Source organism: Podarcis vaucheri (genome assembly GCF_965113315.1).
Source record: "Podarcis vaucheri genome assembly, chromosome: 4".
In the NCBI taxonomy this organism is placed as follows: Eukaryota; Metazoa; Chordata; class Lepidosauria; order Squamata; family Lacertidae; genus Podarcis; species Podarcis vaucheri.
The window spans coordinates 58,490,994-58,503,208 of record NC_138762.1 but is presented as its reverse complement, the minus strand read 5'-3'; the positions used below and the strand labels follow the sequence as shown (position 1 = coordinate 58,503,208).

Sequence of the window (12,215 nt, the reverse complement as noted above, 5' to 3'; positions counted from 1 at the left end):
GATATAAATAAAATTTATTATTATTATTATTATTATTATTATACCAATCCCAAAACCAACAGAAAACAAAATTCCCTAAAGCACCCACTAACATTGTAATAATTGAAACTTAAATATATAATGACTAGTGCCGTGCTTGCTGTATTAAGGTAACAAAAATTGTTCAATATATTTCTGGATCGAATCATTTCCTTGTTAAAATTTCATTTTCCAAGCTGCACCACTTTAGCTGGGTCCCACGGTGGCAGATATGTTTGTTTATTTATTTATGAGAAAGTATGACATGAAGCAACTGGGTAGGGATAAGAATATTATAAATGATTGTGGCAAAAAGAAAACAATCCAACTTTAAATTCCCAAAACTGAAAATACAAAATGGACATATTGGCAAAGTAATTTGAGGCTATTATGGAAAGCATCGAGAAGCCAGTTCTTCCTGCCCAATCAAGTTCTGTTTCATCTTAAGTAAATCCATGACATCTAATTCATCATTCGCAAACTGTGGAAGGCTGATTGTGGCTATATCCTACAATCAGATGACATTTTGTGACATTCACCTGCTCTAGGCAGTTTTAGCCCTTTGCCTCTTCATGGCAATATATGGAAGATGGATTATTATGGTCAATCATGTCTGATTTGATGCATGGACAAAGTGGACAGCTGGGGGGGGGGTCTCCTGCCACCAGCAGGAGGTATGTTGTCCCAAGTGCAGAACTGATGTAAAGGAGAACATTCTAACGTCAGCTTGGAACATAAGAACACAAAGAGGTGTCTTGAGTTTTCATTTCGTCTTCCATCAATTTCCTAGTGTGCACCTGTTCCGCTTTTAATCAAATTTTGTGCGTGATGGAAAGGTTTACACACTCACCTCAATTTCAATCGAACACAACTGTTGCATCGAAAACCCATCACTGACTTATACTGAAAGCTGTGACAGCTTTCTGATAAAAGAGGCACCATAATAAAACCCAACACCACAGATTACCACCACATGCAAATTGGAAGGTTCTCTTGCTGCATTCTTTCACTGAAAAGTGAAGCGTCTTAAAACTTGGAGGTGGGGGGATGGGACAACATTACATCAGAATGATCTGCTCATTGTATTATGATTTAATGATCTCAAGTTGAAAGAGTTGTGCCTTTAATACGGGTTTTTGTAACTTTTTAAAAAACAGAAACCTGTTTAACCTGAATTACAATAATGAATTTGAGGACACTCAACGAGATAAGAAGTCTGGTTATTTGAACAGCTCCCAGATTACAATGACAGGCATACACTGTCACATCAGATTACTGTTGCTTTTGGGTAAGGTAGACCTTATGGGTTACGGGAAGCCTGCCTGCACTTTGGGTCTCTAGTTAGTGGTGCAGATTTGAATCCCGCCATATGTAAAAAGGAAAGAACTTATTATCTCTAGCAATATAAATCTGTTCACAAAACAATCTAAATTGTATTAAAATTTGCCATTTATCACTCTAGAAGCCAATACCTCTCCTTCAATCTTCCAAATTGTGGAGAGGGAGAGGCACCCAGAAGCTGTGGCTTATTCTAGCAGTTTTGGTTTAACAAAGATCTCTCTGAAGTGCTTAAAATAGTCCGTTGAACAATGGCTCTTCTAGATTACACGCACAAAAGGGAATCTCACTGTGATCCAATTTCTCTGAGTGGGCCATTTTATCTAGTTGCTGAATGAGCTGCTGAAACAAAACCACTTCTGGCCTGAAAACAGCCTTATTTGATTCGCTCATAAAGTCAACATAATGCCATTCATTCAATTTCCCAACCTGAGTGCACTGGGCTGAACTTGGCATGACATTTGGATCTCTTCCAGATCTAGGGTGCTTTACTGACTTCCTACTCTGTTAATTTTCCATATCGCCCTTTAAACTGCTGGGTAAACCCAAAATTACTATACAAAATTCTGCCAATATACAGAAGCACATTGGCTTGGCAGAAATCAGGAATGCAGAGCCAACTCCCTTCCAATTACCCTGCGTACATTTTACGAGGCTGACTTGGTCCGAAAGGAAAGCAAAATCTTAATGGATGGCAAAAATTGGTTAATTATTGTTTAGACCTGGGATAGTCAACGTTGTGCTCTCCAGACTTATTGGGTTCCAACTCCCATCAGTTGCAGCCAATGGTCAAGGGTGATGGAGTCTAACAGAATTTGGACAGCACCATGTTGGCTGCCTCTGTTTAGACCACTTGGTTGCAATCTAGCAACCAAGCAATCCAGCAAGCTTAAGCCATTTTATTTCAATGGGGTTAGGACAGTAGAGAATGGTATAGTGGGGCAGCGATGCCCACTTGACCTCCTGACAACTGAGGAGCTGCTGCTTACCAGAAGGAGAACAGCAAGGCAGTGGGGAGGTTGACATGATGCAAATGCAGCAGATGAGCCAATCCAGCACTCCTGCTGATGTGTTTGCACCATGCTGACCTCTCGGTCATATCTCCCTTCACCCTCTCCCTCCTGTAAGTAGCAATGACTCAGCTGTTGGGAGTCCCCATGCTGCCTGCTACTGGGTTAGAGCCACCGAGCCTCTGTGTTGGGTTATAATGGCAGTATGTTTTGCGAGAAATGTATGTTGGAACTCATGAAAAACAGAACTGATGACTTTTGTTATACATGCTGGCCTTGCAAAAACCGGAAGAACTACATATGCACTAGAGAAAACTTTTACTATTCCATAAGGAGTCATGACATTGCACCATTGGCAATTCTCCCTTCTGTCAATATCTGTGTTATTAAAATATTTTAGAACATTCAAACACGTGTTTAGATCTGATTCTATTTTGCTTAGACTGCCTCAGATTCCCAGTGCAGGAACACTCAAGCTTTTGCAACCATGGGAGGTAGTTAAATGTGGACAATGAATATTTCAAATACCATAAGAAACATGGGTTGAAAGAATATCCTGAAAGAAAAATGCTAAAAGGAATCATCTGTGGCCAGCTTATAGATAAGATGCACTTTTTGCACCCTGGAATTCTTTTTACAGAGTTCGTGGAATTTGACATTTCTTTCTAATATTGTGATTTGGGAGTATGAGACCAGCTCATGAGAATAAAGCTCCAGAAATCTGTATGTAAAGAAGACAACAGATATCAAATTACTTATATATCCTTTCTTTTAAGAAAAAAACCCATTCATTTGATAAAGGTTTGACGAATCTGCAGACATCTGTTTTCATGGGGGATTTCTTGTGGGGAAAATACGTGCAAAAATTGCAGTGATGCAACAGGATGAGATAATATGTTCCTCACATTTTTGCAGGACATAGAAGAAAGATCCCCAGCCATTTTTTTTTACCTTGTTGCCACATGAGTACAGCTACCTTACAAGAAAACACAGCTTCCATGAGAAAAAATTCCTGTGATCAGCAGCAATGGCTCCCAGATGTGAAACAAGATTCCCTTCTAGTTTGTCTTCCTAGTTAAAGCTAGAAAGCATAAAAGAAATATGACCAAACCCAGTCAGTTCACAATCATGGTTAACTATGCACCCATTAATCCACCAGGACATGGTTTTCTATGGGCTAGATCACAATCCCACTTGCAGCTCGGCACTGGAGACTTGTCTGCCACAATCAGACAATAACAACAGTCTACAACTGAATGTTGTTTGTTGCATCTGCTTCCTCTCTACCTCTCTGCTCGAATCTTGTATCTGAGGACAAAGTAGGCAATGAGGCGTAAGGAGATGAAGAAAATTCCAAGCACGATGAAGTCTAAATAAAGTTTAGCATTTTCTACATCCAGCTCTTTGAGGATGGCCTCTGATTTTTGAAAATGGCAAGTTTCATCTTTGTCGCAGTGGAGATCTTCCCGATCCAAACCATAGATGGATAGAATGACACCTTCAAATCCGTATCTAGAGAAAATAATAGTTTGCAAGGTCAAAGCGGAATCAAATCTATCAGGCAAAAAATAATAATCAAGTACCTAAAAACAACAGTAATTGAATTAATTATTGCTTAAGGGGTTGGCCATTTTAATCACTATATTTACATCCATGACGATCCACATACAGTCCCAAAGCTAAGCCATAAAAGCAATAATGACAATATCAGTAGCTTTAGTTTCTGCTTGTGATTGTTATGTGTTGCACAGTGGGAATATGATGCTAGATCTGGATGCAGTTCTGAACCACTGCTCAGTCATGAAATTCGCTATAAAACTCCGGACAAATCATAAGATCTTACTAACCTAATTGACAGAGTTGTTATGAAGGTAAAATGGGGGGCATACATCAGAAAACAAGCCAGCTGAGCAAAGAAAAAAAATCCCTAAACAAATATTATTGGATACCCAGATTAGGTAAGAACAATCCTAACTGCAGAAGCAGTTTCCCATATATGAACTCAAACTAATTCTTGCTAGATTGTAGTCATGTATGAAACCATCAAACAGATGGCACCCCTCACCATATCACTGTTTTGGCTTTATCAGCAGGGGAAAAGGGATGCCCCAGCCTTTGGTAAAGGAGAAGCTGGGAGATGAGATTGTCTTCCCTTTTTTTGCTGTTTCACTGACTTGCAATTTTATTGTATAACTTGTTGTGTTGTGTTTTGTTTCCTAGTTTGTTGGCTTAGATTCTTCATTAGATTTTGATGTGTGTATTTCTGTCCTGGGACCTTCAGGTGAAGGGTGGAGCACAAATGCTTTAAATAACTAAATAAATTCCAGTTTCTGCAGACTGGTCACCTGCTGGGAAGCTGGCGAGGGCGATTAATTGAAGAAAACCTGCAAGGATATGTAAAGTGGGGCACTTCCACAACTCTGTATAATGACATAAGGCTAAAACTTCCATTTCTTCAGTAGAGAAAGGCAGAAAGGTGTATTGCCTAGCTGTGGTCACACAGGGAGTATGTGCTAACACTCTCTGAACTAAGCTTTGAAAACAGGATTCTCTGGCTCAGGTCCTATATGCTACCAAGTTGATCAGGCTTAGCCAAACATGGCCCCTTTAAACTCAAACCACACCCATCCATTTCATGCACATGCTCTCATTTTTAAAAAGTGCTAACTCTCTGAAACAAGAGGATGCATTAATCAATGGTGAAACTTTATTAGAATTGTACTTGAAGTGCCAATCAGCACCCTTCACATTTACCTGACATATGAGATGTAGGACAACCATTGGAGGTAAGCTGGAATGGTATCAAAGCTGACAAAAAATCCTGAGAAGAGGAGAACGGGGATGGCTGTAACAGGGCCTACAAATGTTGCCACCTAAAACAAACAAAAAAAAAACAAAACAGGCAGATATCAAGATTAAAAACTAAAGCAAAACGAGGGTTGCATTTTTGCCAGACCCATCACTAACAGAAGGCTTTTCAGTGCCAGTTGCATTTGTTGGAAGGCATGCACCATCCTTAAGCATGCCAATAATAAACTGAAGCTACAATTGCCGAAAGGAACAGGGATATGTAATACAGCCTTCGCCAAGTCGGTGACCTTCAGAGCTCTTGGACTATATGTCTGATCTTCAGCTCAGTTGGTAGAGCATGTGACTTTTAATCTCAGCGCCCAACATTGGTTTGAGCCCAACATTGGGCAAAAGATTCCTGCATTGCAGGGGGTTGGACTAGATGACCCTGGTGGTCTCTTCCAACTCTATACTTCTATGATCTCATCAGTGCCCACCAGCATAGGCTGATGGGAGTTGTAGTCCAACACATGTGGAAGGCAGCAGCAGCTTGGCCAAGGCTGGTGTAATATCACAAAAAAGCAAGAGCCAAGACCTGGAGTGAAGTGGATGCTGCCCCAATCAGAAGCCCCAGTGACTGAGCCACGAGAGATGTCATTGTCCCCAGTGCTGCAAACAGGACGAATCGGAGCGCGTCAGAGGGTTGTGAGGTCATCCAGTACACAATGCTACAATATGCTACAGGAAACATAATCTGCAAAGAGACAGACATCTTTTAAGGAATATGGCATTATACAACTTCTTTCTTTTTTGATATAAATACCATATTTTTCCATCTATAAGACGCCCCCATGTATAAGACGACCCCTATTTTTTCAACCCAAAATTAAGAAAATGCACTATGCACTACCCGTGTATAAGACGACCTCTTATTTTATACTTCAAAAAGTTAGGAAAAAATATAGCCTTATACATGGGAAAATATGGTAATCGGCACTGTTTTTTGCTTAGGGGAGGGAGGAATGGGAGCTTCCTGCTACATCAGCTCTTTATGGTATCGCTGTAGGTTGGCATCTTTCCTCCCCACATCCAGTGATGGAACACATGGGAAGAGGAAGAATACATTTTCTTCATCTCATCATGTAAGCCATATTGGTTTAGCAACTGAACTTCAACCAGTATCCACCAGCACCTTTCAGAAGAGCGCTAACCATATTTTGAAATTCACTTTTGTTGTTTTTAGAAAATATATCACATAGTGGTGTGCAGAATGTTTGTCTAAACTCTCTGCATACTGCCCCTACCCCCAGATTGCTCCAAGGGAGGCCATGCCACCAGCTGTCATGGTATGCCTTGCCCCCAGCGGTGGAGCATATGCCCACACTCACTAGGGTGGGCACGCTCCTGAGGGGGGGCAGGGCACACTCCTGAGGGGCAAGGGGCATGGAGGGTGCCCTCCCAGGTGTGGGATAGTGGCTCGGGTGCACAGAGCAGTGCACCTCCTGCAGTCAAGGGTGGAGCGAGCCACCAACGGTGGACATTCGGCACGCCATGCACTCGTGACTGCCAAATGTCACCCCCTCAGCGAAGACACCCGGGGCGGTCCACTCCCACCTCACCCCCTTCCTCCACCCCTGTCTGTCCCCACTGCAAAGCTGCCCCACATGCACCCATTCATTTATATGGAAAAGATAACTGAGTGCATTCAGGATTCCTACTGTTTTGCTGTTCTACAAAATTACAGAGAGAGATGTGAAAAGACAGATCTACCTGAAAAGGGACGTCAGCCATCGTTTTAGCCAAGTAGTAGGCCTTCAGACTGTACCAGTAATTCAGATGTTCTCTAAGAAATACGCCCATCTCTAGAGGAACTATGTTGAACAATTAAAACAACAACAACAGATAAACTGATTGCAATTGTAGATTATAACATTACAATTCAAATGTGATAGCGGGGCTTTACAAGGTGGTGTTCCTTGTATTCAGTCAGCATAAAGGAGCAGGTAAAGTGGAAGAGGTCCTAGGTTTGCAGCTGCGGCTTACCAATTCCACAGCTAACTTCATGCGATATGAGGTGAGTGACGAGTGGGCCTAATTTGGCCCATGGGCTGCAAGTGCCCACATGGACCTCCACTGCCCTGCCCATACCTGCTCATGCTTCACCAGTTGGGGGGTGATTTTACATGCATGCACTGGTCAGCACTGTAAGCATGTATTCCTTTTAGAGGAAAAGCAGGATCCTAGATCTACCTATGTATATATTCATATATAAATTTTATAAATCCTGTAGGTGGCCTATCAAGTTACTAGCTGTAGACACAGAAAATACGGAATCACAAAAGGCTGAATGGTGGTTTACTTCTGTGTCACCACAATTTGTGGGCAAAGAACAAAGACAACACACCATTTTGGGATTTTAATAATAATAATAATAATAATAATAATAATAATAATAATAGTTGTAAAGGCCATTACATTTCCTTGTTTGATTAAAATCAATTAAATAGTCAAGAGGGTGGAAGCCAAGTCACTGGCAAAATTCTCTCAGATTTCAACAACATCACAGAAATCCTAAAAGAATGCCTCCTGCACAGGTCATGACTCACATGTAAGGACTGTTGGCATGAGAGCAGCAAACATGAGAAACAACATGGAAAAGAAGAGGAAGCCAGAGTTGCTCAGGACTTTTTTGGCTTCGTTTCCGATCCCCAAGTACAGCAATCCTATGAGGAGTCCAATGCCAATGTGCGATGTGATCCGCAGATGTGTCAGGACCTGGTAGGAAGGCAAAGATATGCTTGTGTTAAGAATGTTTTGAGTTGACAAGTGCTGTAACATAGCTTAATTTGGTAGATATGGATCTATCATTTGTATACCGTGCAACAGCCTATCCACATTCCATACCAGCCTCCTCCAAGCTAATACATGTTTGGGACTTCAACTCTCATCATCATTTGGACATTCCTAAAGGGAGGAGTTTTTTTTTAAGCACTGAAACCAGCCTTACCGAATCCCTCATTATGGTGAGAAATGTTCTTTTAAACAGAATGCAGAACTGAGTAAGGCAGCTGGCTGAGAAGCTGTGACAGCCTTCTGTGGATGAAGAATCCTGAAGGAATAGACAAACAAAAAGGTAGTTAAATGTACCACTCAGGACAGTCATTAGTTTTGGATCAATGAATGCAAGAAGAACTCTGTTGAATGAAATGAAGGAGCCATCTAGTCAAACATCCTCTTTGCAACAGCAGCCAAGCATATGCTTCTGAGATGACCACCAGCAAGGTAGAAAGGGAACACTTCTCCCTTGTTCTTTGGCTGTCTCCCAGCAACCAGTATATGGTTGTACACTAGAGCTGGTGGTTCCCCCATTCAGCCATTGTCACCACTGTTGGATTTATCACCCATGAATGCATTTAATCCCTGTTGAAAAACCAGTGCCCATTGCCACACAAGTTAATGGTGGGTTGCGGGAACAAGTGCTTTCTACCTGAGTTTCCCTTCAGTCTCAGATGAGGAGAAAGAATGTTAAGCACTTGCAAATAACTCTGGATGAAGTGCTTCACGTGAACATGACGTTTCGGGCTTTAATTATTTTTTAACTCAGCTCAGATTTTTTTCTTTTTTAAAAAACTCAAATATGAATGTTATTGACCTTTTATTTTTGTTGTTTATTTCATAAAATTTATATACTGTTTAAGTGTAAATAAATAAATAACCCTCCAAGCAGTTTACAAGAATAAAGGCATAATGATAAGGCAAGAATGATAAGCATCAGCTTGTCAAATTGAGATTTTGTTTTGACTCCCTCCCTCCCTCCCCAAAAATCCCATAGCATTGAGAATATTGGAAGAAATCAATTAAGGAGAATGTGAATATGAATGCTTTCAAACAAATTCAAGGGTTGTATAAAACTAAGTTTTGTTTAGAGAGGACCCACTGAAACAAATGGACTTCAGTCAGTCATGCCCATTGAATTTAACAGAACTACCCTGAGTAGAATTAACATTTGATATAACCCCCAAGTTAGGAGAATTTGCTTAACAATCTTGCTTAGAAGTCTTGGCTGAATAAAACATTAATAACAAAGTTCATTTCCATGCAAATGTTTCCTCAAATGTCTGGTTTGTGTAACCTTGGAGCAATGGCACCAATCATGATGTAGAATTGCCATTCTTGAATTGCTTATTTCTGGCTTATGTCAGTAGCATTGCCCCCCAAAGAAGGCATTTGAAGGACTGTAGCAACTAGCTTGATCAGCTTTCCTCAGCCATTTAAGTCACAATTTTCATTTAAATTACCTCTTCAGATGGTCTGTGCCATAGGAAAGGGTTAAGTTCACTTTCTCCCCCAGAGTTTCTCTTGAAATCGGAATCGCACATTCCCTCTCGGACTGCCCTTACTAGACGACTGTTCTGGTCTCCATACTCTCCGGAGGCAACTTCCATCACTAAACAGAACAGAAAAGAATCATTCTATCCACCTCCATGTGAAATAGTTATGGAAAAGGCAAAAGGACTGGTGCACAAAACAATCTCAGCTGGCAGGTATATTCAGAAGTGGGTGCAGAGATATTTTTGCGCATTTGTGTAAATGGTGGGCTCTAAAGTTCAAAGGGTAGCAGTAGCTATCTCAACACTCCATGCATTTGAGAAAGTGGGCTCTAGATTACAACAGCTACTGAACTCATGATTATTTTAGATGAGGCTTCTATCCTACTGGACCACTGAGGATGGTAAACTGTGTTCCACGGGGGGGGGGGGGGCGAAACTGTACAGCAGAAATAGGGAACCTGTGCTCTTTCAGATGTTGTTGAAAACCAATATCTGAAGAGCCCTACCGCTGCTATTAAAGCACTATGAAAGACAATTGCAACTGGGACGCAGAAACTGCATCCAGAAATTATTTCAAAGAGTACGAAATTTTGGAACAAAATCCAGCCATGGCAGTCTAAGAAATTCAACAATCCCATGGTCATAGCAGGTTTCTGGGACAAGGAAATGCTTGTAGCATCTAAACCTGTGATATTTTACTTCTGAAGAAATGCAGGTCACGGGTTGCATGCAGAGATACAATATGAATACAATGCAGCCTGTTCATAAGTTATGATGAACGCATGACAGGGGCAGGGGTTGCAACTCTGTAAGCCACACACCCTGGTATGTTCACTCCATGAGCAACATCATAGCGCAAACTAGGATTATTAGACAGTTCCTGAAGAAGGTCACCTGCTCTTCAGACATGCAGTATACACTATACTGGCACTTTAAATGAAAGCTGGACTATAGAAGTAGCTAAAAGCATGTTGCTGCCTTCCCCAATGTGGTGCCCACCAAATGTTTTGGACTACAGTTGCCATTATCCTGTAGTCCACAACATCCAGGTGCAACAGGTTGCAGAAGTCAGGACAGTGATTGTAACAGCTTTGAAATATGCTATAGGCTTAATCACAGGACTAAGTAAGTGTAACACCTTGTAAGACCAGACCCATATGATTGTAATATACATTGGTACCTCTGGTTATGTACTTAATTTGTTCTGGAGGTCCATTCTTAACCTGAAACTGTTCTTAACCTGAAGCACCACTTTAGCTAATGGGGCCTCCTGCTGCCGCCGGAGCACAATTTCTGTTCTCATCCTGAAGCAAAGTTCTTAACCCGAGGTATTATTTCTGGGTTAGCGGAGTCTGTAACCTGAACTTGAAGTGTATGTAACCCGAAGTACTATTGTATAGGGTTGTCCACTAATTAAATAATTATCATTGAACACCCCCTGACATTTATTTGGTTACCTTTACTTTATATGTTGATGAAATGCAGGGTTGCCATACATCCGGAATACTGCAGTCGCAAACAGGTGAAAATTGGCAAAATGTCTGGGAAAATTTGGACATATGGTCGCCCATGTTGGTAGTGTCATTTTTGATGATTTTGCTCAGAAATAGTTAAAAAATGTCCCCCCCCAAAAAAAAAACAACAACCCACCTCAACAACTTTGCCAAAAAAAATCTCTGGATTTTCATTTTCTGAAATATGGCAAGCCAGTTTGAAACTTTTAAAATATCAAATTTATTAGCAAGTCCAGCCACTACGGTTTCAAAATTCAAATAAAACTGGACTTCTTGTATTTTTCTATTGAACAGAAGGAAGAACCTCAGGAAATTCAGATTTTTAAAATCATTTCAGTTGTTCTGGGGAAATGATGGTAAGAAACGAGACATGACATTGCCTGTGCCCAAATTTTTCATTTTAAGAACTTATTCATGTGCTGAGTTCAGCATGCTTGCCTACCACTAGAGGGTGTGATTTAACAAGAAAGAGGTTATCATTTTATGACATATATTAAAAATAAATTTCCGTTTTGCTCTCAAGAGCTTGTTCAAAACAAAAACAAATAAGCACAACCAAGAAATCAATCCATTTGCTCACCAAAATCTGCTGGATTGTGGTACGTTGGACAATTTAAACCCAAATCTCTCAAGTAAGGGACTAGGTTTAACACTTTCCCACGGTAAATGCACTGCCCTTGGCTCAAGACATAGAGCTAAAAGAAAGAAAAAGAACAAATGATAAATAATACTCGAGACTGGCTGCCTTGTAAACCTATTCAGTAAACCACTATCTGATCAGAGGGGAAAGTAGCAAGATTCCTTGCTAAGAGTCTAAATCAAAGGACACTGCGACACAGCAACGTCCGAGGGATTTTAGTATACTTTTCAGGAAGCAATGTGATTTCTCAGAAGTAAGTAGTCTCAACTCTGAGACCTTCACTTCTGGAAAACACATGAAGAGTTTTTATCTACTAAACTCTGTCTTCAGACACATAGTGGAAAACAGGCTGAACATGAAACCATCAAAGAAAGAGGAGTAACCGAGCAAATTGATTCTATAATTGTCATTCTTCACTTGCTTTTCACTGAGGGCCCCTCCGGACTAATACTTCATTGAGGGTTCATTCTGCAGCACAGTCCTGATTCAATGGATCCCTCTGCCAGGACTCTGCTGTAAACTGCTCCCTCCCTTGCAAAGGAGTTGCAGTTATGATGGGGTTTGTTTGCATGCA

At 40.9% G+C, this 12,215-nt stretch overlaps 1 protein-coding gene across 1 annotated transcript in view; it reads right to left on the bottom strand.

Annotated features, from left to right (window-relative positions):
* Nucleotides 1-201: 201 nt before the first annotated feature.
* ABCG1 (ATP binding cassette subfamily G member 1) overlaps nucleotides 202-12,215 on the bottom strand; it is a 45,493-nt gene continuing 33,479 nt past the window's right edge. The window contains 9 exon segments of the mRNA XM_082221265.1: nucleotides 202-3,878; nucleotides 5,121-5,239; nucleotides 5,752-5,910; nucleotides 6,927-7,027; nucleotides 7,763-7,931; nucleotides 8,164-8,265; nucleotides 9,455-9,603; nucleotides 11,582-11,696; nucleotides 11,698-11,770. Coding sequence (XP_082077391.1) covers nucleotides 3,650-3,878; nucleotides 5,121-5,239; nucleotides 5,752-5,910; nucleotides 6,927-7,027; nucleotides 7,763-7,931; nucleotides 8,164-8,265; nucleotides 9,455-9,603; nucleotides 11,582-11,696; nucleotides 11,698-11,770 — 1,216 coding nt within the window. The 3' untranslated portion in view covers nucleotides 202-3,649.